At 50.5% G+C, this 27,450-nt stretch overlaps 2 protein-coding genes across 6 annotated transcripts in view; one reads left to right on the top strand and one right to left on the bottom strand.

Moving 5' to 3' along the window:
* The window catches only part of LOC116759652, a 151,425-nt gene extending 124,728 nt beyond the window's left edge, over nucleotides 1–26,697 (top strand). The window contains exons 3-8 of one of the 2 annotated variants that reach the window (XR_004351524.1): nucleotides 5,825–5,966; nucleotides 20,253–20,453; nucleotides 20,944–21,034; nucleotides 21,744–21,998; nucleotides 24,691–24,758; nucleotides 25,825–26,697. Coding sequence is in view for 1 of the 2 variants with exons in the window: in XM_032643657.1 (XP_032499548.1) it covers nucleotides 19,994–20,453; nucleotides 20,944–21,034; nucleotides 21,744–21,996 (804 nt within the window). In the remaining variant the exon portion in view is untranslated. Of the gene's footprint in view, nucleotides 1–5,824; nucleotides 5,967–19,862; nucleotides 20,454–20,943; nucleotides 21,035–21,743; nucleotides 22,204–24,690; nucleotides 24,759–25,824 lie in introns of those variants that run through there. The other variant, XM_032643657.1, reaches the window with a different exon arrangement.
* The window catches only part of PLXNA4 (plexin A4), a 373,377-nt gene continuing 368,269 nt past the window's right edge, over nucleotides 22,343–27,450 (bottom strand). For all 4 annotated transcript variants that reach the window (XM_032643655.1, XM_032643651.1, XM_032643653.1 and 1 more), the window contains 2 exons: nucleotides 24,666–24,816; nucleotides 22,343–22,554 (listed from right to left, as the gene is read on the bottom strand). In XM_032643655.1, coding sequence (XP_032499546.1) covers nucleotides 22,459–22,554; nucleotides 24,666–24,816 — 247 coding nt within the window. In that variant the 3' untranslated portion in view covers nucleotides 22,343–22,458. The remainder of the gene's footprint in view (nucleotides 22,555–24,665; nucleotides 24,817–27,450) is intronic.

Here is a 27,450-nt window from a genome sequence, read left to right as displayed (position 1 = left end):
GTATTGAGGTGTCCTCCCTCAAAGCTCGGCACCCCGAGTCCTGAGCCCAGGATCTCACTTGCGAGTCGGTGGGCGTGGTGAGTGTGAACAAGTTTTGTTTTGTTCTTTACATCAGGGCCCTTTTATTTTTAGTGACTTGTTTCCCCACATGTCTTCCAGAGAACCCCAGTTCCCTTTCAGGGTCCCTGTCCCTGTCCTGCGTCTCCCTGAGGTCAGGCTCCCCTGTGCCCCTGTGGGGACTGCAGCTTTTTTGGCCACCCACCCTCTGGGCTCCCAGCTACCCCAATAGGACTAGGCTCCCCTGCACCGCCGTGACCCAGCTCATTCAGGCAGCCCCTGCCTGCCTGCCTCCGTGACTCTCCTGGAGCATGGTCTTTCCCTCTACCTCCAGGGATGTGTTGCCCTAGGAGACGGAGGAGAGGCGGGAACAGCCACCAGACGACGGTACTCGCTGAGCCTGGTGGAGCTCGGCTCTTCAATATTTATAAGCATCAGCTCGAATGGAGGGAGAGGAGGAGGACATTAGCAGCAATTTTCTTCTGTGTCTTGGGATTTTTTTTTCCCCTGAAAATGCGGGGGAACAAGAAGAAAAAAGGAACAGCAAAAGCAGTTTATACCACTTAGCTGTGGGCAAGTGAGAAGAAGGTGAGGTGCCATCAGATGGCCAAGAGGAACTGGGTGGGAAGACCTCAGATGTTCACACTAGGGCTTTGCTGCAGCCCCCGCCTGCCACCACCCCCAGGGCGGTGGCCTGCCTGCCACTGCCTCTCAGGCTACTGCAGGGGGTAGGTGATTGAGCAGAAAGGGCAAGGGGGGGCATTGTTGGGGCCAACGCAGGGGAACCGGAAGCTCTGCTCCCTGGCCTGCTCCCACTCTTGACCTTGGGCAAGGTCTCGGCTTCTCCCAGATGTGAGGGCCTGACTGTATATGGGTGGGTAGGGAACCAGTTCTCTGAGCTCTGGGGTGACTGCTCATTTTCTCTGATGTGCTTCAGTGACCTTCCTCTGTGCCGTTTGCCACTCATCCACCCTCCAAGGTGCAACTCAAATCTCAGCTCCCCTCTGCCATCTGCTCCATCCACAGAGCTATGGCAAGTATACTTTTCCTGCTCATTTACCAATTAGTCATGAACTGTCTTGTAGCATTTCTTTCTGCCATCATCAAAGTGTGGTTAAGTCATCTGTTTTACTCTCTTTTATGGTCTATTTAGTTATACTGTAAGCTCTGAAGGGCAAAGACCAGGCCTTCTATGGTCTTGGATTCTGCGCTATGACCAGAGCAGTGAACACCATCTATTTTGTGTGACGGCACAGCAAATGCTGACTCTGCCTGTGGCGTGGTCTACTCATAGGGACTCTCATTCCAGCCAGGAGGGGAGGTGGGTGCGGGCAAACTTCCTCCCCACCAGCGGAACTGACGACCACCGGAAGTAGAGTGGGAGCAAGGTGGCCTTTCGTGGCTGTCTCTGAGGTCACAGCCTTTGTTAGGAGCATGTCCAGGGCTGGCAGCACAGGCGGGACCGGCCTGAATGAGCCCGTATACGTGCTCCTCTTATATCTGGTCCTGCATTCGCACACTTCCCAGGGACAAAACCCGGGGGTGCTGCCTCTCCCCACATGTTCCCCTGCTTTCACATATCCGTGATTGGAAAGGTGGCTTCGTTCTGTATCTCACCTTCCATCTCCGCCCTGCTCTGTGCAGGCTCTCATCTTGGTCCCGGAAGGCAGGGCTAGCCTCTCAATGAAACTGTGAGGAAGGAGATTCCAGTCTGTACAATAATTATGTTTAAAAAATAAAGAAGAAGAAATTGTCAGGCGAACCCAAGGTTTCCAGGAGCACAGTGCGAACGAGTAAGGAAGAGCCACTGAAGCAGCAGGGGAGGTCCTGGCCTGAGCCCTGGACGGATGGCTTCCACGCATCACCAGCCAAGTCCAGGTTGATCCCTGGGTACCAGCAGAGGGCTCAGAATCTGGAACCCGGCTGGAGTGCGCTGGGCAGGTGGATTGCTTTATTATAGAGCAGGCTCTCTCCTCCTTTCATTCCCTCTCTCTTGACTTATTTATCTCTCTTTTCCATGGCCCTGTCATTCTTTCCTTTGAAAAATACCTACCCTCTGCCCCCCCACCAAAAAAACCCCACAAAACCCCTGCTTCTGGAGCTTTGACATGTAGCTAGAGAGGCTTTAGATACTCATGCTGTTGTTTACTGGGTTTAAGCCTGTGTTCCCTGCAAACATCCACAGAGTTCGCATGGGCTGTCTCTGGGAAAGGAAGACATGGACAGAAATGGCGGCTACCCCTGGGGGAGGGAACTAATGGCCGGGGAACATGGGAAGGATGGAGGCTTTTTTGTGCCTCTTGAATTGTACAAGTCTTGTAGAAATGTACAAGTCTTGCCTGTTAACAACAACGATAATTAATAACCAGTTACATCACCCCCAAAGTGTGGCATAGATCAGGGCTAAGAGGGAGATGTCGTCCCATCTTAGCAGGAAGGCTGGGCATGGGGGTCTCCTCTTGGGTCATCCCTGGCTCCATCCTGGCCCAAAGTCATCTCATGCCAGTGGGCCTACCAGACTTATATGAGGTAGTCATTTCTGCCTTAGTTGTATATTCAGAGGTTCTGTTTTCCCTTTACTGAGAGAGCCTCTGAGTGCAAGCAAGCAACATTCCATTTGTGAAAACATGAAAACCAACAGCAGTAATACAACAACCCCAAATTATCTGAGAAAGTTTCTGTTAGAAAACAATATCTTCATGACTTTGGGGATGTACAAAATTTTCTTAGTACACAGAAATACTAATCATGGAAGAGGAGAGTAATACATTGGACAACATTAAAATAAGAACTTTCCCATCAAAGTCATCATTTAGAGAGTGAACAGGTAACCATGGATGAGAAGAAGATATTCACAATACAGGCGAACCTCGTTTTATTGTGCCTTGCTTTACTGTACTTTGCAGATACTGTGATTTTTACAAATTGAAGGTTTGTGGCAGCCTGCCTCAGGCAAGTCTGTCAGCACCATTTTTCTAACAGCGTTTGCTCACTTTGTGTCTCTGTGTCGCATTTGGGTAATTTTTGCCGTATTTGAGAATTTTTCATTATTACTATATGTGTTATGAAGATCTGTGATCAGCACTGTTTGGTGTTACTATTGCAAAAGATTACAACTTGCTGAAGGCTCAGGTGATGGTTAGCATTTTTAGCAATAAAGTATTTTATTTTATTTAATTAATTAATTTATTTTTTTGTGGTACACGGGCCTCCTAATGCCGTGGCCTCTCCCGTTGCGGAGCACAGGCTCTGGACGCACAGGCTCAGTGGCCATGGCTCAGGGGCCCAGCCGCTCCATGGCATGTGGGATCTTCCCGGACCAGGGCACGAACCCGTGTCCCCTGCACCGGCAGGCGGACCCTCAACCACTGAGCCACCGGGGAAGTCCACAATAAAGTATTTTAAATTAAGGTATTTAGACCTAATCTATTGCACACTTAATAAACGACAGTATAATGTAAACATAACTTTCATATGCCCTGGGAAACCAAAAATTCGTGAGACTCACTTTATTGCAGTGGTCTGGAACCAAACCCACAATATCTCAGACATACGCCTGCACATCTGATAAAAAAATCTGATTTTTTTAAAAGAGGGTGAAAGAGTTAACATGTACTTTACAAAAGAGGATATCCCGATGGTCAGTTATCATATGAAAAGGTCCTCAACATCATTATCCATCAGATGGATGCAGATTCGAACCACAATGAGACACCATCATGCACCCACCGGGTAACAAGAAAAGGATGACAGAACCAAGTCTTGCAGAGATGTGGAGCAACTTGAATTCTTAGACATTTCTGACAGAAGCATGAATTTGTTCAGTTGCTTTGGAAAACTTTTTGTCTACTTAAAAACCTAAACACATTCCTGCTTTAGGACCCAGCAATTACCCTATTAAATATTTATCTGAATGCAATGAAATATATGTGCACAGAAAACGCTGTCCAAGACTGTTCACAGCAACAGTGGAACACAATGCAGAAAAAGAAAGAACCCAGTGATACCAGGCTGCAGCGTGGATGAATCTCACAGATATTATATTGAGTGAAAGAAGTAAAAAAACTAGAATATACACTGTTTGACCTCATAAAACTAATCTGGGGTTATAAAAAGTAGAATAGTAGTTACCTCAGGGGTGTGCAGGAAAAGTTAGTATTTACTAGGAAGGGGACATGAGGGAACCTTTGGGGGAGATGCATGTGTTCTATATCTTGATCCGGTTTGGTACACATGTGTAAACATTCACAGCTGTACTCTTGATATATGCGTAAATTTACTGTACAAAACATACCTCAATTTTTTAAAAGGGGAAGGATGCTCAGAGGTCAGGTAGAAAAAATGATGAATGTCCATCCAGGCCATGCAGTGGGGTTATTCTAGGAGCAAGCATGGAGACAGTGGTGGGGTTATTTGGTGAATCGCAGGGCAGTCAGATCTCTGAGTGACCCCAGGATTGCGCCATCAGATCCCATGCTAGAATCCAGGGCGATGGAAAACCTCTCATGGCTGGATGAGTAAGCCTCAGTTCCTGGCTTTGGGAGAGCATTTCCTGGCATGGCAAGTCCTCTGCAGCTGCTTCCCTCACGTTTGCTCAAGTTCAAGTGCAGACATTTCCGTGGGTTGTCAGTGTTCCCAGTGTAGCCCCACCTTCCACCCTGAGGCACCCTTTGGTGCAGGCCCAAGCTGGACAGCAGGGCCAGCAGGGTTGGTCAGAGATGTGTCTGGAAGGGGCGAGACCCTGAGTGGCGTTCTGGGCCAGAGCTATTCAAAGCACAGTCTATGACTGAAGCCTGTCCACAAACTGATGCTCACCCACGATGATACAGGATGGAAATTGAGAGTAAGTGTTGAGAAACTTTTATAGCTATTAGAAAGAGTCCTCTTATGACTATTGAATTTATGATTATAAAATTGGGTCTTGTCAGTTGTACTTTTTTTTTCTTTTCATTTTTCTCATTTGTTTTCATCGTGTTTCATAAAAACATGGGACTGCAGTGAAATGAAAATTTTTACAAAGAGAAAGTGGTCTTTCATCTCAGGTAGCTGGAGGAGCATTTTCTTAAATGCTCAGAGGGTGTGTCCTAAACATATGGAAGAGCCTGAGCAGGGTGCCTGATAAGTCAGGGGCTGTTGCTGCCTGCACTTGGCAATTTTTAGAGACACTGAGCAAAACAGCCTAATTGTAGTTTCCATAGTTACCAGCTACCACCGAGGAGAACATGAGCAGATTTTAAAGGGAAAAGCCAGGCACAGGCAGAAGTCAGGAAGGTGGGGAGGATGCTGGGCCCCAGAGGAATCTGGGCCAGAGGGGGCGGCCACCACTTTACATAGCTGAGGGCTTCAAGTTTTGATCCCAGAGGCAGATGCCCTGGGAACCTAGTGATGGCACATCGCCATTGCAGCTGCCCGTAAAGGACATGAGGCAGGCTGACGAGAGGCCTTCATCACAGCAGCAGGGTGGATTACCCTTCAGGGGTCCCACTCTCTGGCCCTGTCCCAGTGGCAGCTCCAGAAGAGTCACCCTCTTTTGCCACCATGCAGCCCGCTGTCTATGGACCTCCACCCAAAGCAAAGTTAGCAGTAGGGAAAGGCGGCAGGAAGGGTCCTGTATCAGCCCCACCGGCCTTCGTGCTCAAGCTTGGGTCTAGGATTTGAGGCCAGCCTCTCTTCCACTGTCATCGATTGGGGTCAGTGCTGTAGGCCATCCAGCTGCCTCACGTGTTCAATCATTTGCTCATTCCTTCATTCATGCTTCACTCAACAGACACTTGCAGAGCACTTGCTCGGGGCCAGGCACTGTCCCAGATGCCGGAGGTGCAGCAGAGCCCAAGCAGAGAAGGTCCCTGCCTTCATGGAGCTCATATTCTAATGGGAGAGAGACCGATGATGAAAGCATAAACCACAAGGTAAGGTATTGGTACATTCCACTGGCCTCGGGGTGGTGCATTGGGCCAGCAGGGGCTGTGGCGATGGCGGAATTTACACACAGTCTTTAGTATTTGAAAGGATGTGAAGGGCCAAAACACAGGCGCCGAAAGAAGACTCGGCTTGGCAATGTGATTCATGGGGTCTGTAGGGAGTGCCACATGAGCCGGGGCTCAGTAAATGCTTGTCAGCTGAATCTGTGGAGCCTCAGAAATCAGTGCTTTGTAAGTCCCTCTTGGCCCACATCTGCATGACCGTGAACCCTAGAGAGGCCCTTCATACCCACTGGGTTTCAGGCAGGACTCAGGTTTCCAACAAGCTCTGGAAATTCTGCCCAAGAGCCCACCTGGGCCACCAGCCACCAGAGGGCGCTGCTGCTGCTCCTTGGCAAAGAGAAGGCCTGATGTTGTTTTAGGAAAATATTTGAATTATGTGAAATACAAAGCAGTCCCGCCTCAGAATTATAGGCTTGTAAATCATGCTGGGGAGAAAAAGGGCCAGGGGGACGGGGAGATGTGGGATGTGAGTTTATGATCTCTCCAGAAGCCCTTGATGGAAATTACAGCGTCGTAACTCACTGGGGGCCCACTCTTTCCTCCACCTGGGTTCAGCTCCTCCTCTGGGGCCCCCTGGGGAAGATTGATCAGGGTGCCAACGATGAGAGACTTGCTTGGTAGAGGCCTTAGGCAGGCCCCTCTAGGCTCTCTGGGGAGTGTGAGGGGAGGTGGCCATCATGACTGTTTATGCATTGGGTGCTGGCAGCTGGCCTCAGTTTTAGCGACTCCGTGGGGCTGTATCCGTGTGAGTTGCAAAGGACCGAGACTGAAGAGGCCAGCATGAGCTGCAGGACCCGTTGGAAAGGGCTCTGTGGGGTTCCATGGGGAGGCGGCCACCTTCTGCAAGGTCCCATGGACCCACACAGCAAGGACGCTGCATCTCTTTTTGGATGAGGTAGCGTGTCATGAGGATGCCCTGCCGCTTCTCCCTCGTCTGGCCCATGTCTCCAGTTGGCCCTTTAACAAAATGGCCACCACCAGCCTCTTATCAGGGAACGAATACACAGCAGGGCCGCAGAAGAGCTCACAGACTGAGAGCGGACCGTGTGCTGAGGCAGCTGGCACTGACCTTCCTCCAGCTGGGGAGATATGCCCATGGGAGGAGGAGGGAGTGGCTGACAATATGCCTACCATCCCCTGCCTCTGGCTGTGGCCTCTTTCATGTCCAGGGTTTTAAAAAGGGCCATGGAAAGTGCGTTTCCAATGGCAAGTCAGTGACACACTGTTAAAAACAGCTTTCAAAAGCCCTAAAGACTCCACCAAAAAACTATTAGAAATAATGAATGAGGGCTTCCCTGGTGGCACAGTGGTTAAGAATCCGCCTGCCAATGCAGGGGACATGGGTTTGATCCCTGGTGTGGGAAGATCCCACATGCCGTGGAGCAGCTAAGCCCGTGCGCCACAACTACTGAGCCTGCGCTCTAGAGCCCACGAGCCACAACTGCTGAGGCCTGCGTACCTAGAGCCCATGCTCTGCAACAAGAGCAGCCACGGCAATGAGAAGAGAAGCCCGCGTACCGCAATGAAGAGTAGCCCCTGCTCACTGCAACTAAAGAAAGCCCTCACACAGCAATGAAGACCCCAAAATAAATAAATTAAATTAAAAAAAAAGGAAATAATGAATACAGCAAAGTTGCAGGATACCAGTCAATATACAAAAATCTGTTGCATTTCTATATGTTAACAATGATCTAACAAAAAGAGAAACTGAGAAGACAATCCCATTTACAATCACAATAAAAACAATAAAATACCTAGGAATAAATATAACCAAGGAGGTGAAAGACCTGTACACTGAAAACTATAAGACATTGTTGAAAGAAATTGAAGAAGACACAAATAAATGGAAAGTTATTCCATGCTCATGGATTGGAAGAATTAGCATTGTCAAAATGTCCATATTACCTAAAGCAATCTACAGATCCAGTGTGATCCCTATCAAAATCTCAAGGACATTTTTCACAGAAATAGAATAAAACATTCTAAAATTTATACGGAACCATGTAAGGCCTCAAATAGCAAAAGCAGTCCTGAGGAAAAAAGAATAAAGCTGGAGGCATCACATTGCCTGACTTCAGGTTATTTAATAAAGCCATAGTAATCAAAACAGCATGGTATTGGCAGAAAAATAGATGCATAGATCAATGGAACAGAATTGAGAGCCCATAAATAAACCCATGCATATATGGACAATTAATTTATGACAAAGGAGCAAAGAACATACAACAGAGAAAAATAGTCTCTTCAATAAACGGTGCTGGGAAAACTGGACAGCTGCATACAGAAAAAGGAAACTAGACCACTATCTCCTGTCGTACAGAAAAATTAACATAAAATTGATCAAAAACTAGAATGTAAGACATGGAACCATAAAACTCCTAGAAAAAAACATAGGCAGTATACTCTTTGACATTGTTCTTAGCAGTATCTTTCTAGATATGTCTCCTCAGGCAATGGAAACCAAACAAATACTGTATGTTATCACTTATATGTGGAATCTAAAAAATAATACCAATGAATGTATATGCAAAACAGAAACAGACTCACAGGTATAGAAAACAAACTAGTGGTTATCAAAGGGAAGAGGGAATGGGAGGGGCAAATTGAGGATATGGGATTAAGAGATATAAACTACTATGTATAAGATAGATAAGTTGCAAGGATATATTGTGTAGCACAGGGAATTTTAGCCATTATCTTGTAATAACTTTTAATGGAGTGTAAGCTGTAAAAATACTGAATCACTACGCTGTACACCTGAAACTAAGTAGTAATGTAAATCAACTACAATTCAAAAAACCCAGTAAAAAACAACAACAACAAAGTAAATGAACAAACCAAACCAAACAGTAACAAACAGGTAGCTACAGAAAACAGAGTAGTGGCTACCAGAGGGGAAGGGGCAGGAGGGAGGATAACAGATGGGAACTGAATTTTTGGTGGTGAGCACATTGTAGGGTATACAGAAGTAGAAATATAATGCTGTACACGTGAAACTTATAGAAGGTTTTAAATCAATGTTACCTCAATTAAAAAAATAGCTACCTTTCTTGAGGTACTGCATGTCAGACATCGTGTACATAATCACATCTTCTCACAGATTCTCACAATTTTCTCACAAATTATTTCCATTTCCCCGATGAGGGGAGTGAGGCATAGAGATGTAAATCAGTTTGTCTAAGCCACACACAGACAGCTAAGTACGGTGTTGAAGATTAGAACCCAGATCCCTCTGTCACTCTTGGGCATCCCACCAGGGAGCCTGCCAGCATCTCATCCCTGTGAATGTCAGTCCCTAAATCTTTCGGCTAAATTCCCATTCAATTTCCATTCCTCTCTGCCTGCTTTAGTTCACAGTTGCAGTCCAGTGCCTATCCTTTCTCATTTTCTCTGCAATGTCTTTTGCATTTACAGTGCTCTGGTGATAACCCACTATTGAGAGAGAGGGAGAGAGAAGCTCTTTGTTTAGAGTTTGTGGTAATATAGCACAATCAAGAGCATAAGCTTTAGAGTCACAGGAACCTAGGTTCACATTCCAGCTCCATCACCTCTATCATTTGCCATTTGTGGGACTGAGTTGTTATTGCTTTGAGCCTCAATGTACTCATCCATAAAATGGGTGTAGTAGTGACAACTACTGCATAAGGCTGGATCCTGAGAATTGAATGAGGTTATGTATGTAAGTGATACATCAACTCACTTTATAAAATCATCTCTCTGAGAAAGTTCTTTGTGGCCTGGGAGCTGGTGACCCTCTGTCACAGGGCATTAAATCAGGGTTACAGTCTTACCCTACACTTGTATTCTCTTCTTCATCTCCTCCCAGTATCTTGTCAACCTTAAGGGACCTAATTTTTTTAAATTGATGGGATACAAAAGACTAAGGTCATTTAGAAGACCTTGTCTTCAGGATCAGTTTGGTTTCATTACCTGAACCATTACCTCTTTGGGTACCTGATCTTGCGGCCCAGTGCTTTAGAGAAAACAGCAGGCATTTATCTTATTACTATGTGTCCAGCATTGAGTTCAGAATAAAAGAAATGTTAAGACCCGGTCTGTTACTGAGTTGAGGAGACAGGACATAAAAAAGAGGTGAAATTATTAAGGAATAAAATTACCATGTACATATCAGCACTGATTCTGTTAAAGTGCCGAGTGGTGTGTTAACAGGCAATTAGAGGCTGTAGCCGTCCAGGATAAGATGCTAATTGTGTGGTGCAGGAAAGAAAGGCACTGGTGCCTGGGGAGGTTGAGTAGTAACCAGTTCCTCTGAGAAGTCACCTGTGAATGTGATGTGTCACAGAGCCAGTGGGCGCATCCAACCCTCACCAACATCCAGCTTTTGGTGTCGCTTGATGTCCTTGTCTCACACATGTCAGTCACAGCTTTCAAGGTGGAATAAAAACTTGGTTTGATGGTGAATAATGGAAAGGAGGATGGCGATGGCAGTAATGGAAAGGTGAAGAGGTAGAAGACGACTGAGGGCTCTTTCCAAGAAAAGACTTTGTGAAATGACTTTGATCTCACTTGTACAGAATTATTAAGGGTTTTAAAGGGTTACATATTGCACTGCAGACCTCCCTCGCGCCCTACCTCATACCCTCTTGACCCACATAGCAACCAGGTGGCATGCATGTAGCCTGACAGCATCTGTTTTCGGGACAGACCATGCATGCCCCTCGCCTCTGCCCCAGGGCACCACTGTGCCTGCCACTGGGGTCCCTGGGGGGAGCCACGTAGCCATTGCTGCACACTCGCAAATCTAAGTCTGAAGGATTAAGCGGCCACTGGGCAGCCTTCAAGCTCTGGGGGATGGGAGCCAGTGGACACGTTCTGAGGTGCTCTGTTTCTGGAGGGCCCTTTCTAATGGGTTACCTGCTGCCCACAGTGGAGACCAGCTTGATTAATACACCCTTGAGTTGTCTTGTCTTCACTCCCTTACCCCACTCCTGTTTCTCAGGACCACCTCCCCTAATAAACCCCCTGCTCGTAAGCCCTTGTCTCAGGTTCTGCTTTGGGGGAAAACTCAGGCATTTATCATTTTCAGTTATCCACTTCTGTACTTTATTGGGAAGCTGTATTCTACACTTGCATTTCAGGATTTGGGCAGAGATTCTTGCGCTAACTTTATTCATTCAGGTAACTGACACTCTTAGAGTGACTACTGTACGCTGGGTACTGTCCCATGAGCTACTAGGTCCAGAGAGATAACATGTGAGGTTTTTGCTTCAGGCACCTGTCACTCCGTACTAAAGCCACCATCCACTAAAGCTTGTAAGATGTCAGGACCCGCTCTAAGTCCTTTGAAAGCCTTACCTCACTTGATCCTCTCAACAGCTCTGTGAGGAAGGCATTATTATTCCCATCTTTACAGGTGAGGAGACCAAGATTTGGAGACAGGAATTTGCTCCAGGTGGCAGGGCTGGACAGCGATGGGTGGGGTCTTCACCATGACTCTACACAGAGGACGTGTTCAGGCTACAAAAGGAAGATTGAGGTCACAGCTGTCTGGACAGGTGGGGTGCTCACACAGTTCCGAGTAGGGGGCATATGCCCCCTGTGTTGCCCATGGGAATTCATACAGCTGGAGGCAAATCACAGATGAAGAAGGAATGAGAGGAGTACTGAGGGGTCAGGGGCAGTGCAGGCAGGCCCATGGGGAGGGGGCGCCATGAGCCAGTCCTTGTAGTTGACGCACTGCTGGTGGATGGGGCCGAGAACGCATCCCTAGTGACCTGCCAGCCTCCCTTCCCTTACCGCTCTGCTTCCTGTACCCACCAGGCCCTGCCTTTGCATCACTAGAGTTGGACAGGCTTAACCAGGGGTGGTTGGGGAATTTGGCAGGTGGGAAAGCAGCAGCCCAGGTCTGTACTCCAAAGTGGAGCAGGGATAAGAAGGGCCCCGCTTCTGTTGGGGGCATGAGTTTCTCCCCTGCCTGTACTTTAGAGGGATCGTCAGGCCTCTGTTAGAATCGGGCAGCAGTAGGTGCTGCTGAGAGCAGCCAGCCTGTGTGTGTGGACAGGCCTGTCTAGGCATCACGAGGAGCTGTCATTTACGGTCCCCTTGAGGTGGCTGCCGTCTGGAGTGAGGACCTGGGTAGAGAACATGGTCTGTGCCCCAGTAAGGATGAGTTCTTTGCCTTCCTGAGAAGTTGATCATTACTGGAATTTCTAGAAGACTATAGGCTGGGCTGTAAAACGACCTTGGTTGGATTCGTCCCGGGATGGTCCCTATAGCCTCTCCCGATGCGAGTGCCGCGACCTCCACCTGGGGCTGAACGCTCTCCACCAGGGCAGGCAGGCTGCGAGAAGACCAGGCAGAAAACCTCCCACACACAGTTGGCGAAAAGTGCTGTCCTCCCCAAGCCTCTTCCTTCTGATTCCTCTCTCCCAATCCTTCCTGCGCCCCCCACCCAAGTTCCTTCCTTCCTCTTCTCTATGGATTTGTGCCTTCTTTTTCTGTCTTGCCTTTCTTTCCTAATCTGTCCAAAATCCAGCTCAGGAAAATTAGGAACTCCCACAGAATGATTCACATTGAGTGTAAATGGCCAATAATACCTTTCAAAAAATAAAAGAGGTCAAAAGAATAATTCTCTGTAGGTGAAAGGTGAGACTCCACACATCCAGCTGTCAACCAAGGGGCTAACTATCGGTCAGGTTGAGTTTCTTGTACCTTGTAATGCACAGGATAGTCTAGGTTATGCTGCAGTAACAAACAGCCCTCACCCCTCAGGGACTTAAAGCAGCAAAGGTTTATTTTTTATCCGTACTACATAAGCATCAGGGTCATCTGGTGGCTCTGCTCTGTGATGTCGTTGTCCTTACTCTGTGGTCCAGGCTGAGGGAGCCTTGCAGGGGACCTACATCACAGGCGTTCAGATTTCATTGGCCCAAAGCAAGTGGCTTGGCCAGCTCACCTTTATTAGGTGGGAAACTGTAATGCTCATTCAGGGAGGGGAAGTGGGAATTGTTGAACAGCGATACAGTCTACCAGATGTCCCTACGTGTGGGTCCAGCCTCATACACCTGCCTTCAGCTTTAGCAGATACTCCCAGCAGCACCGCAGGCTTGGGGTCAGCATTCAGGGTGGGAGTTTTGTTAAAACAAAAGCAGGGCAGGTTTAGAGAAGGTGATGGTGTGGAAGTGACCTGCTCCTATCTCCATTCACCCTGCTCAGCCAGGAGCAGCTCTACCAATCAGGGAGAGATTTTGATCACAACACCTGCTCGTTTCACCTGCCAGAGACAGCCACCAGCTACAACTCAAGGAATTAGTTTCTTAAAGATTAAAACGTTCATGGCAGGGGGTGTGTGGCCAAATATGAAAAATAATGGAGAGCATGTCAGTCAAAGTTGTGAAGCTAATCAAGGGCCCAACTTTGTGGCTGGTCGCTTTCCCCTAGTCTTCCTGCCCTTGTCCCCTCTTTCATCTGTTCTTGATTTACTGTGATTTACTCTGTGCTGGATACTTGTTAAACTTGGGTAACGTTAGTTCAGCTGAGATATGGGCTCTACCTTCAATAATCTCACAGTCTAATGATCAAAAATATACATATTTCATAAGGTGATATGAAGTGATAAATAAGGAATCTGTTATGGACTGAATTATGTCCCTCCAAAATTCACATGTTGAAGCTCTAACCCTCAGTGTGACTGAAGTTGGGAGATGGGACCTTTAAGGAGGTAATTAAGGTTAAATGAGGTCCTAAGAGTGGGACTGTATAATCTGATAGGACTTGTGTCCTTATAAGAAGAGACAGCAGAGATCTTTTTCCAAACACACACACAGAAGAAAGACCATGTGAGGACACAGAAGATGGCTGTTTGCAAGCCAGGAAAAGTGGTCTCACCAGAAACCAACCCTGGCAGCTTGAATTTGGACGTCAAGCCTTCAGAACCGTGAGAAAATAAATGTCTTGTTTAAGCCACACAATCTGATCTGTTATGGCAGCCCAAGCTGACTAATACAGAATCCACTCTAAGTTTGTTACTGAGGCCCAGGCCCAATCCACTCTTTTGTTTGTATAATATCATTTTTATGACTATTAATGGTACTCCATGCATGTGTGACCCTTCATAATACCCCAGGGTTTTTGCACTTTAGTTACAGGAATCTGTCCTCCCCACAGTCTCCTGGATTTCATAGTGCAGTTAGACATGTCTGTAGTTTATGGATAAGGAAACTAAATCACAGAGACATGATCTGGTCAAGGTCACAGTGACTGATTGTGATAATATATGAGATCACATAGGTAGAGGGCTCTGAGGACAGGGCAGGAACTGGGTCACGTGTGGAACCCACTCTGAACTTGCCACCACAGCCTGCTTCACTATCTAGGAGAAGGAAACACATCTCCTTCCTATTCATGAAGTATACTTTCTGTGTGGGTCTTAACCACCAAAACAAACAAACAGACCAACAAAAAACAACCCACAGAACCTTTGGCTGATGTCAGTCCTTTTGGTTTGTGCTAGACCTTGAGGTCACCAATTCCCAGGAGCCTCGGGTTTGGTGGTTGGGGGGGGGCAGCAGGAGATCAGTCTATCTTACATCTCCCCATACTCCTCTTTCCTACCTTTCTTCGTTTCTTAATTATCCTTTTTCTGTGTGTTTCTGTCTCTCCTTGCTGATCCTGCTTCCTTTCCGATCCTCTTTTCTCATGGTTTTCACTTTGAATAATAAGAACGTTGGAATTTCATGGCGACATCCAGCCCAGCCTTCTTCATCTGCTGACCTGAGGCTTAGAGAGGAAAGTATCTGCTCAAGGGCAGCCAGTGGAATGAAGAGCAGAGGACACAGTTTTCCTGGGCCCAGCCAGGGACTTACCCTGCACCATCTGCGTCACTTTCCCTTTCCCCTCCCACACCACCTCTAAGCCGTGGAACGGGCCACGATGGACGTGAGCGCGAGCAGATGAGCTGTCTTCTTCCCTTCCCCTTGCCTCTGTTGCCACCCTTTCCATTTTCTTCTCCCTATTCTATTTCTACTCCAGAGACAGCACTGGATTCAGGGTCTCCACCCTCTGTCAAAATTGGGGGAAGAGGACCCATAAAATCATTTACACTTAGGTATAGCTTGCCAAGAAGACTTGAAGCAGGGATGGTAATCCTAGCGTTATCTCCAGAGTGTGTGACTGGAGGATTGTGTTGAGAGAGATTCAGAGGCAGATCCGACTCTGTGCCAAAGTGATGTCCGCTAACAGCATTGAGTGGGAGTAAGTTTGCTTTCCCCAGCTTTGCAGGGTTATCGCCTCCTGCGATGCCTGCTTTATAGCTGAGGACAGAGCCTTAAGTAAAAGGATGTATCTGATATGGCTGAGTACACATATCATGTAGCTGGAGAGAGAAAGTACTGTTTCTCTACATCATAGAGGCCACCATCGCCTACTTATGGCCCAGCCTCTCCCCCTCCCCCTCCTAGCCGGACACATAAAGAAAGACCCCAAATCCCAAACTGCATTTTTATTATTTTTTAATAAACTTTATTCTATATTACAAATAGGTTTTTTTTTTTGTTGTTCTGAACTGCAAAATAGGAATGCCTTATATTTACATACACAGGTATACAATTAATTATAACAAAGGTACAGAAGCTTGCCTTTACCAAGTTACAACTGGGCTCCAATTTAAATAGCATAGGTTTCCTTTTAAAAAACTTCTTTTTAAATCTTTTTTTTTTTTTAATCTTACTCAGATACTCTTCTTTAAAATCAAAACCAGAAGACCCTCTTCCTCTAATAGATTTCATCCACATATCTTTGAGGCTCATTGTAACACTGTTGTCTAAAGATACGTTTTGCTTTGTTCTAACAAAGGGTCGGTGTTCAAGGTGGGAGCTTTCTGGAAACAGAAGTGGGGCAGGGCTGGGAGTGGGTGACCCAAGCAGGAATGACCGCCCTACCACCTTCAGCGCCCTGTCTCTGAGACTCAAAGGCCCCTGCCTGTTCCTTAAACCACCCATTCATCCTTTCCTGTTCCTCTTCCTCTCTCTAGTGTTTGAGACTTAACTCTGGGTCATCTGACCAGGCCAGACTCCTCTCCCCCCACCCCTTGGCTCACTGAGCCATTATCTCTTGTGGTACCCTGGAGTTGTTGGTTGCTATGGTAACTTGGCAGGACCCTGCTGAAGGAGATAGGCTGGTCTCTACAAGCTAAAGTGGGGAGGAGGGCGGCTACCTCCAATTCTTCCCTCCCATCTCAGGGCCTGGGGTTCTTGTTCTTGGTCAGTGCAGCCAACTCATGACTAAGCCAGGACCTCTGGCCTCACGGATGCCAGGCCCAGGCAGGGAGTGATGCGGGGGGGGAGAGTCATCCACCCTAAAACACAAAGTCATGGTTTCCAAATGGAAACAAGATTCTTTGAGGTAAACTAGCTTTTCTTTTTAAAGAACGGAAGGTTTAACAGGCCAAAACAAGCTGACAAGAACATCGGGGAAGGAGAACACACATGGACACATACACCTTCTAAGTTGTCCACCTGTATCGCGTCCAATAGTCCTGTTTGGTAAAGTGGTGTCTCAGTTTCTTAAGTGTCCTTTGCATTGCTCTTTAACCATATCCTCTGTTTGGAGTTCTACTCTTGTTAAGGGAGCCCTTCCAAAATGTGCTTGAGTTGTAAGATCAAGGATACCAACAAAAGAAGTTCTAATTCCAGATAAGGAAACTGGTGGAAGAGGAGCTGCACAGACCTATTTGCTGTGAGCATCTGCCTTCTCGGGAGAGGGGGTCCCTCCACAACCAATCCCTAACAGGGTCTCCCTGCTGTTTGGGGGAAGCTGTAGGATTCAGCAACACCAGGGGCGGCCCAGAGAGAAGTGAAAGAGGGTAGAGTGGAGGGAAGGTGGGGCTCGCCTGATCAAGGTCACCGGGCCTTCCCCACCCTGGCCCAGCTCAGTCTCTGCTAGTACAAACAGAAATCTCTTTTTATTCATAGGGATTTTGTTTTGTTCTGATTTAGAGTAGTCACCTGCCTACTCAAGGAATTTAATTGGGACTCTAATGAGTATGTATAACTTTTACAACCAAAGCATCCTTTACATTTTATAAAAGCTGGATACTCCCCCTAATAATAAATAATTTTATTGGGGATCAAAGATTTGTAGTTTAAAAAAGCTCTCTCTTGAATGAACTTTCACTGCAGAGATTCCTTTCCTGGTGGGAGGCGGGGTCATTCAGTTTTCCAGAGGCTCCGGAGCGGAGCGTCAGCCTCTCCCAGGAGCTGCCTCTCCGGCGTCCCCTGTGGCTGTCCCTCAGCCTCCCAGTCTGTGAGATGACTCGTTTGCTATGCCTGTGGGGTGCAGAGGCAGGAGGGGCAGGGGTAGCACGGCGGGGCTCCAGCCAGCCAAGGGAAGCACCAAGAATGTTGGCAGCCACGGAGGCTGCTCCCCCTGGCATGGCCACGCCTGGGGATGTCCTGACCCATTTCTTTAACAACAGGGGGAGCCCCCCTGTTCTCCGGTCTCCAGTTTCTCCTCATCCCCTTGGAAGTCACAGATAAAGAGTTTTGTGTTCCCCCTGCCCCACCCCAGTATTTGGACTTTACATCCACGCCTGGGCTCCCTCCTTAATCTCAAACCCTTAAAATACACAAACAAAAAATAAACAACTGCAGACCCCAAATAAACAGCCAACTTACGGCTTAAAGACAAAGGGAAGGGCTGAGGGATGGGAGGGGGGCTTAGTGGTCTATCCTGAGAGCTGACAGGGTAAGTGAGGGGCTGAGAGAAGGTTCTTGAGGACGTGAACTAGAAGCAAGAGGGCCAGGAAGGAGGTGGGATCTGCCCGGGGCGGGTCTGCTGGGGGCACAGTGGGGACTCTGGTACCTGGATGCTTTTCATTCATGGGATCGCCTCTCAGACGCCCGCGCTGCGGTTCTCATTGGCGGGGCCAGTTCCTGGAAGGGCCGTGGTCCAGGGCCAAAGCTCCTCTCCCTCCACGGCTCTCTGTTTTTGATTAACAGTAATTAACCGTAGCCTTCACTGCGTCCGTTAAGTATTTGACTTTGCATCCTGTGAGGCCAAAGGAAGTGCCCCTTTGTCCTAAGAGCTGAGACGGATGGGATAAGGAGCTTTCCCTTTTAGGTGAGAGAGAGGGGTTGTTTAGGGCTCTGGAAACATCAGCAGGACTTGCCTTGTGGAATGGAGGCCATTTGGGAAATCACTGCTGTGGCTCCTCGGATGGGGGCCCACCGGCCCTGGCTGGGCCAGGGAGCCCCGAGAGCGCTCGCGGGGCGAGGCAGCTTTGGATGGGGCTAGGGCGGTCCCAGGGGGCTGGACTGAGGGCGGAGCTGTCCACCGGGGGCTGAGCAGCTCCTGAACTTAGCGGCTATGGGGTCTTGGGGCAGGGGCTACGCGTGCGTGCGGGAGGTAGGCAAGGGGGGAGGGGGCACTCAGGAGCTAGGCATGCAAAGGGGACAAGAGCACGAGGACCTGGGGTGAGGGGAGCGGGTGTGGTGCTGGGATAGTACGTCGACACTGCTCCCGGCCTGGGAGGTGAGAGCTGGGCCTGCAGGGCCAAGGTCAGAGACCTCGCTCCTGCCGCTGCTTGGGCACGGTCCAGGACAGTCTGCCTCAAATGTCAGGATTTGTTTAAACTGATTTCTGTCTTTCTAGCATCTCTGGCCTCACTCACTGGCCCACAGGCTCACAAGAGGGAGGCTCTAGGGCTCTGGGTGTGCACATCACGACGCTCAGGTTATCCTGGGTCCCCTGACTTCCAAACCACCCTGAAAGCAGGGGGCAAGAAAAACATGTTTTCCTGAGGAAGTAACCGACACAACAGCCGACTTCACTTAAAGGTACCATTTGCAGTTAACCAAGAAATGCCAGGGTTTCTCCTTCCAAGGAAGGACAGAGAACGGCAAAGCCCAGACCTGGGGGAGACTTGTGCTCCCGGGAGAGATGACCAGCCTGCAGTTAACTTTCCCAGCCTCTCTCTCCCATTCTTTTAGATTCAGGACGTCGTAAAGTTCTCCCTCCCCCTCGCCACTCCCCGCGCCATCCCGTCTCACTTCAACATTCAGACTCCTTACCTCACCTAGGTCGGTTATTTCGACCGTGTGATCTCCTGGTGCCATTTTGGACCCTGGCGGTTTCAAGGGGTTGAGAGTGAAAGAGACGGGATGGAAGGGAGGCGAGGAGACACGGCCTTTTCTCCCCTACTCTCTGCCCACAACTCAAGGAGTCAGATAAAGGTCCCACCTTAAACAGAACTGTGACCCTGAGCATTAACTGTGACACGGGGCGGGGCCTTGAAGAGACTTCCCTTCCAGAGGACCCAGTCTGCCCAAGGCCCTTCTCTGGCACATACTGGCCAGCACGGGGTCTCTGGCCCACCAGGAGGAGGTTGGGCATTCCAAGGGGAGGGGTGGAAAGAAGATCTCGGGGGAAGAGAGGCTTTTTGACAACGCTGCCTTGTCTTTACTTTGAAACGTATCACACGTGCGCCAAGAATCCAAACGAAAGAAACGGAAAACGAACAGTAAAAGGAAAAAGAGCTCTTATGGGGAAGATGGGTTGTGACGCTGCGAAATTCGATCCTATTTCTCCATCCCCCCCAGCAGGCCACAGAGACTTTGGGCAAACAAAGCGCCAGAAAAAACCCACCCCACCCCCCACCCCCACCAATTAAACTAGAACCCGCCCCAAACCCCTCCCCCAGGAGAGACGCGGAGGGCATGGAAACTTGTCCTCCCGCCTCCCCTCTTTCTTCCTGACGTTTCTCCCGAGGTGACTGAAGTTCCTCTTACCACAAAAACGTGGGGGAAAAAATTTGTACCGACAACGAAACGATAACAATAATCCAGTAAAAAAAGAAAAGCTTCAGCAGAACCATGATAACAGTCTTTTTTCTACTTGTTCATTTTTTTCTCTGTGCAAAACTTAAAAAATAATTCAAAACACACTCATACACACATACTGACACTCAGCTTCCATTCAGCACATCTGTGTTAAATATGTTTGTGTCTGTCTTCTCCCCAACCCCTTCACGTGTGCAAAAATATGTTAGCGGCCCAGGTGCCTCCTCAGCCCTCCTCTGGCTTGCTTCCTTCCTGGCCTGCCAGGGCTTGTGGCTTCTGGGGAGGAAATCAAATGATCAAGGGTCATGGGGAAACTCCATGCTTCTTCACCTGGCACTTCACCTGCCAAAACCTTTGGTTGCGCTTTTCCCCCTTGACGTGCGTATCTTCTCATTCTCCTCCTCCCGTCGGTTAGGTTACTTGTATCTGGCCCATCATCTGTCCTGCTCTACGTCACATCATGCCCTGCTCTGCGTCGCCATGGCCCGGCCTCCAGTCCCGTCCAGGATCCCCTTGGTCACTGACCACCCTGATTTCCTACCGAGAGGTGCCCTCACCCCTCTGCACTCAGCACAGAAAACAAGTGTTGAAATGTCCCTAAGTTGCAGAATGAATGGTGAGCAAGGGCAGAGAAGGGAGATGCTTCAAATCCCCCTGATAGGACAAGAAAGCTTTCTGAGCTCTCTGCCTACTCCTGGGGCAGACACACACACACACACACACACACACACACACACACACACACACACGTACTCCTATCCAAAGGGGCTAGCATTCTTTAAGCACAGGGTGCTCCACACATGTTGCTGGAAATGGTGTGGTTCCTTCCTCTTTCCACGTGGGGCCCCTGTGGAGTGGATGGCAGGGGAGGATGTCTGATGCTCGGGGAGTGAAGGCGGGACTGTGGAACCTTGTACCCAACCCCACCTGAGTTGATGCCGCTGCTTGCCTCCCAGAGTGGTGTACAACTCCACACCGGGGCTGCCGGGCGAGTCTATGGCGGAGACTGGACCACAGATGGAGATGGTGTCTAAGGTCCCTTCAAGGTTATAGGTTTCCATGATCCTCCGTCAGACCGTCTCTCACCGTAGCCCCTGCTCACCTAGGACACATGTCTGAGCACACATTCGTCTGGCTGGCTAAAATGATGTATCCGTGGATGGAAGGACAGATGGAGGAACAGACGCCAGAGCCAAGGTCAGTTGTACGTCCCTTCCCCCTTTTCCAGCCAGGTCCTTCCTCTTGATTCTTCGCTCCTTCCCAAACACGACGAACCCGGGACTGAGCTGGGCTGGCATTTTGGTTTGTCTCTGCGAGGCTGTGCTTGAGTGTGTTTCTTTCCATGATGACTGCCAAAGAGCTGAGGGAGGAGAGTGACTAAAGAGACAGCTGAGATGTTGATGAAATAATTCCCAAGGAGGTCTGAACAGTCCAGAGACAAAGTCACCTGCATCTGCACCGGCACCGGGTTCTGCAGGGAGCCAGGGGCGAGGCTGTCAAGTTCTGCAGGGAGCCAGGGGCGAGGCTGTCTGCCCCGACTTTCCACAGAGTTCTCAGGAAGGATGGCGGGGATGGGAGCCACCGAGAGAGCTGGAGGTAGGATCTCCCAGATGCACTCGGCATTTTACCTTGACCCCTGATGAGCGATGACCAAGGAGGATGGAGGTGTGTCCTCTAGACGGCACTCGGGGATCTACAAGGGATCAGACCCATGACTCTGGTCGTGATTCATTAGCATGTGGAGGCAAATGGGAAACAACCAATTCTGCTTCCAGGGTAGATGCAGCTCTCTTCTTTTCTCCCTCTACGTGTTACATTTCTGCCGCTGTGAGCTAGATTGGGAGGTTGGGAGGATCTCCACAGTGGGCTGTAACTGCTCTTCTTTCTCCTGTCTGGTTTTCCACAGGCCGGGAGGAGACTGGGCAGGCAGGGCCCTATGGGCACTTGGAAAGGCTCCAAGAAGATTGGAAGGGAACAAAAAGGCCTCTGGATGCCAACCCAACAAGTGGGAGACAGCCTGCGAGGCACCCCACGACGCTTCACGTTCCCCACTCCAGCCACACGCAGGAGGTGCAGCCTCCTCACAGTTGCAGAGGGACCACGCCACTGACAGACCCCCTGGAGGTGGAAACCTGGGCCAGGAGACGTCTTCCCAGTGAAGGTAATACAGAGCTCACTGCCTCGTCTGCAGGCCAGCGTTCGGCTCAATGCGGGGCTATCAAAACGTGGAAGGTGAAGTAGCAGTACAGAAACATCCTTCATCCTCACCCACATTCGGGCCCTGCCGCTGATGCGTGGGGTCAGCGGGGAAAGAGGGCCCCCTCTGATGTCTTCTGGTCACCAGGTCCCTCACAGGGCGGGGGGGGGGGGGGGCATCCTGGACTAACTGAGGGTCGGTGGCTTGGCTCAATCAATCGTGTTGGTAGAGCAACTGAAAGAGAGGGGATCCAGGAAGGAGAGAGAGACAGAAACAGGCCGAGAGAGAGAGAGAGAGGGAGATAGCGCTGCTCAGGGGATGCTGCTGATGCCGGTCGGAACTTGCACTTGGTAAAGATGATAATCTAGACTGAGGCACGGCTTGGTGTGTCCCTCCCTCCAGGGGGTGCCTGGAAGGACGGTTCTCAGCTGTCTAAGCTCATGAGGGTTATGACTTGTTCTAGTTTGTAGGCCAGTTTCTGCTTCCCACACTGGTCATCGTGGTCCAGAGGTCCAAGGATCTGTTGAAAAGCCAAGAACGGGGCGGTCACTAGTTTGCGTGTGTGTGTCTGTGTTCTTAGGGTACAACAGACAGGGGGCGTGGTCAGAGGGTCTGGGAGGATGTGTGCAGGTGAAGCGGCCCACACGAGGTGGCAGGGGAGGCACACAGCCTGGGTGACGGGGTTGGGAGGTGCGGGGCAGTGCTCGGACATAGGGGACACACGTGTGGGCACCCAGGTGTCAGTGAGTGCAGGATGCCAGCACACGCACCAGCATGTCTGAACACGTGTACATTTCACTGCCCACGGAAGACAGGTGGGAGTGGGCAGAAGACACCTGCTGCAGTTACCTAGAGGTTAGACAGCAAACAGGTCCATGCCCAGTGGGAAGTATGGTGCTGTCTCGGGGTGACTATGATTTCACGATATCAAGACATTCCACCACCACCACCCCCGCACTGTGAAAAAGGAACGTCTTCCTCGTCCACAATCCAAGGCCTGAAATTCCACATTTAGCAAGTTATTTGGCTCCCCTTTGCCTGTTAAGAAACCAGTATCCCTCGGAGAGTTATGTCTTAAGCTTTACTGGTCATTGACACCCAAGGGACAATGTCTGCACAGCCTTTGCTGAGATTACACGGGTGGCGGAGGACGGCGACAGAGCAATTGTGGACACATGAAGGAATATGTATTCGAAGCTGGCTCAGACTCAGGAGCTGTAGGATTGAACAAGGGCTCCACCAGTTTCTGGCCGGGTGATGTGGGGCAAAACATGTAACCTCTCTGAGCCCTCATTTCCTCATGTGTACAATGAGATGGGACGTGTGACTCCCTCTCGGGCTGCTCCAGGAGAGGGGATAAAGTCACGTGACATGTGGGAGCGCCCATCACACAATGCTGGCTCCAGCAGGGGCATGTGACGGCAGGGCTGCTCTCTGCGGGTCCTGGGGTCTGAGGGAGCAGGGAGGGGAGAGGAGGCTGAAGGCTTGAAGGGAGGGTCCCAGAGCTTTGGACGTCCTGGCCCAGTTAATAAATTTTTAATTGGGGAGACCAAGCGAGTTGCCAACTTCTTAGCTGGCCGAGGACCACCAGTGACTGGCCCCAACATTTCATAAAGATGGGACGTTTTAATACTAACCGTAGACGAGTGAACTTGCAGACTAAGGGACAGGCCTTTGCAAGATGAGACAGTGGCACTCATGTATTGGCCTACTGTACATCGTCCTCACTTGTCACGCGGCCACAGACACGTGGAAACTGCCCTGGATTAGCACTGGCCCGTAGGCTGGCTCTGGGGTCCCTCCCCTAGAGGACCCACCACTGACTTGCCCTGCACTTGAGGTTCACAGCATTATACTGCTCATGGCCTGTGGACACCAGGCCCTGGGCCCTGCTGGGGCTCCTTCCTTAATCCAGAGTTCCTAGACCCTCCCTCAGGAGTGAGGCTGGGAGGAAGCAGAAAACCCGGGGCCCTGGCTTCAGCTCCTGTTACTGTCTTCCACTCACAAGGCAGCTATGCTGCTGCTCAGACATGGGGAGCCTGGATTCTGAACCTACCTGGTCTATACCGGTATGACCAAGAAAACCATGGGCACCTCTGTGCGGCCAGAAAGAAGGCAGTGTCTGCAGGGGCAATGACCCCAGATGAAGTTTCCTAACTAGGGACTGTAGCAACTAAAAATAGACTCCATTCTGCTCTGGTCTGTATCTATTCTGTTCTGATTCTCTCCTACCCTATCATCTTGTTTTCTATTCTATCCTATTCTATTCTATTCTTTTCTTTTCCTTATGACCTGCCCATGGAAGTGGGGAACTATTTACTTAAAGATAATTAGATCAGAGAGAGAAAGGGAAAAAATCAAGGAGAGGGAACAGCAGGAAAGAAAAAGAGAAAAAAACAAAAGAGATAACTTGATCTATATATCTGAAAAGAACAGGGATTAATGTAGAACCGATAAGACTGGTAAGTTTCTAGCATCCCTGTCTTTAGAGCACAGCCCTCAAGTCCTGGGTGGTAGAGTTTCCCCAGCAGACGTGGGGGAGGGGGTGTGTCTGACAGGCTGCTCCGGGCAGGGATTTCTGGGTCTCTGCCCCAGTCCTTCCCAGCGGGCCCCGAGCAGGGCAGGGCTCACCTCCTCGCTGTACTTGCCCACGTAGGAGAAGATCTCGGAGAGCGCGCTCATGGTGTTGAACTCGTTCATGTGCATCCGGGACTGCTCAGCCAGGTACGCGTTCATGTCCTGGTCACTGATGGCCGGCATCTTCCCGATGTCCGAGTAATACCTGCCGAGGCATGAGAGTGAGGAACCGTGTGTGCGGTGCAGAGGAGAGATGGAAACTCCCAGCGCCGGGTCTGGGGCCAGCGGGTTCGGAGGGTGACCCAGACACTATCAGAGGGGGGACAGGATGGGGACAGGAGGAAGGAGCGACTATCGCCTGCACTGGCTTTGCTCCCGGCTCCCGCAAGAGTGGTCCAGTCTGCCTTGTGTGTCCTTCTAACTCCCCCTCCCACAGATGCAAGACATCCCCTCCATGGGGCCTGAAGGCTCTTCTAGGCAGTTGCCCTGCCCTGATGCCCCCCTCTCTGAGGTTAGCCAGGAGAAGGGTGGGGCTGGGGGCCGCTTGCGGGGAGAGGCTGGCAGAAGGCAATCAGTCATTGTCACCTGCAGCTGTGCACTCCTGTCAACTGGTTAATTAGATGCCAACATTTACATTTTTAATTTCTGAAGTTTGACATTTTATGCAGCAACCCCCAGCTCTCCCACCAGAGGGGAGTTGTGTCGTTTCCTAATGAGGAACTGAAGGGCCCTGGTGCCCCCCAAGACAGGTGCTTTCGGCTGTGGGCTACGGGAAGGAGACCAGGCACCTGCAAAGGCGGGGGGTGGGGGAGCATCAGGGCCGTGGGGCAGCACGCCCAGGAGTCCTTGTGGTGTCCCAGCTCAGCCCACGGTGAACGCCCGCGGCTTCATCGGTGGGGAGAGTGAGCCTGGGAGCTTAGGACAGAGGAGGGTGGCGGGGACAGTCACCAGGGCGGGGACTAGGGTGAGGCAAATGAGGCAGCTGGGGAACAAAGTTTTCGGAGGGTCACTCTCACCTGGGAAGGTGCAGGTGACAATGATAGGCCTTGGGTTCCCAGAACTCAAGGCTTGATCAGGTGAGTGGAGGGAGTATTCTCAGAGGCTCTGGTTCATTCTCACCCTGGACTTCAGCCCTGCATCTCTCCCTCTGCATCCCTTACCATGCTGACCACAAATCTCTCAGTCCTGTGCCCACCTTCACCTCTGCCCCTAGGTGCCCAGGAGTTGGGTGGCAGACTATCAGAGGTGGCACTCGCTCAAGGGCCTGCGTGAACGACAGGTCAGTTTGCGCCAGGGCATCCCCAGGCCGGCAAGGATCGGCAAGGGGTGGGCTGGCCGCCCTACTGGAGCCACAGCCCTGCACGGAGGCTGTCCTGCCTCCTGCTCATTTGGACTTCCTTTCTTCACGATGTTATTTCAGTGTGGGGTCCTCTCTTCCCTCGCCCTCCCTCGTCTCCAGAGCCCTTGGGCCCCTCAGCTCCCTGTCCTGTTTCATTTTGGTTCCTCTGTTCCATCCCAGAAGAGCCCACTCTCTTCCAGGCCTGACTCCCACCCCAAAACATCTTTAGGGTCCCCAGGGTTCCAGGTAATGACATCCCAGGTGTTCAAGTTCCAGGGAGAGACTCGATGCATTGCCTCTATTTCTGGAAGGGAATAAATGCAATGTTCCCTTTGATAGCAGAGAACCAGGGCGTCAGTGGTGGCCCCAACCTCGCCACTCCTAAGGAGATTTGTGCCATCGTCCCCTCGCGACTCCATGCCTAGTGAGCAAATACATTTGTCCGGCAAAGGGTCACGTCCACAGGTCGTATGGTGGGGAGGAAACAGGAACAAACGAGCCTCTCGCTTCTGTGTCATGGCCAGCAGCCAGACGCAGCTCTGGCAACATGGCCGGGCCCAGAGTTTCCTCCAGACAGTTTCACCGTGTCACCACGGACAGCCAGACCTACTGACCTTGAGGAAAACCCCAGGATCCCGATGGGACGTGACCATCATCAGGAGCAAAGACCCCTGCCCTTCCCGTTACTTGCTGCTGAAACCTTACAGGCAGGTGGACGGCAAAGACCCCTGCCCTCCCCGTTGCTTGCTGCTGCAACCTTACAGGCGGGTGGACGGCAAAGACCCCTGCCCTCCCCGTTGCTTGCTGCTGCAACCTTACAGGCGGGTGGACGGCAAAGACCCCTGCCCTCCCCGTTGCTTGCTCCTGAAACCTTACAGGCGGGTGGACGGCTCTGTCAGGCTTTCTGCAAACAGCATGAGGCCTACTACTGCGACCTTAATGGTTGTGAGGGGCCTCAGAGCCCAGGTCAGGGACCACTGTCTTCATGGGAAACAGCAGTCGCCCGGCACTCTGTCCCTTCGCAATTGCGTGCCTTTACCGCACTAAAAGCCCAGTCCTTTGCTCCAGAGAGGACATACAGAAAATGAGTCTGTGTGAGAAAGAGAGGGAGAGGGTGTGAGGTGGGGTTGAGAGGGGAGTGTGGGAGGGCAGGGGTCTAACTCCTCACCTGCAGTCATGGGGGCAGACGGCCTGGACGTGCGCTGCGTGATTCCCGCTCACAGTGAGGTCAGGTCTGCACGGGGCAACCCGCCCCTCCTCTGCTGCCTGTGTGCAGAGGGCGCTGGATGGGGCCAGCGCACGTCGGTGCCACACACAAGCCTACGAGTGGATCGACCGACCGCATGTCCCCACCTTCAGCAAGTTCTAAATGGCTGAGCTGAGTGGCTCTGGGCGGTCTGACGTCCTAGAGGAGTGTGGGGCTTGAGGTCTGCTGACATTCGGCCCATCCTCACCCCAAGCCCCGCCTGGAGCTAAGTGGGCCCACCGCCCCTGCCGGCC

This window comes from Phocoena sinus, chromosome 9 (assembly GCF_008692025.1).
Source record: "Phocoena sinus isolate mPhoSin1 chromosome 9, mPhoSin1.pri, whole genome shotgun sequence".
NCBI classification, from domain to species: Eukaryota; Metazoa; Chordata; class Mammalia; order Artiodactyla; family Phocoenidae; genus Phocoena; species Phocoena sinus.
Note: the sequence above shows the minus strand (reverse complement) of the source record. Positions and strands in the feature narration are given on the sequence as shown.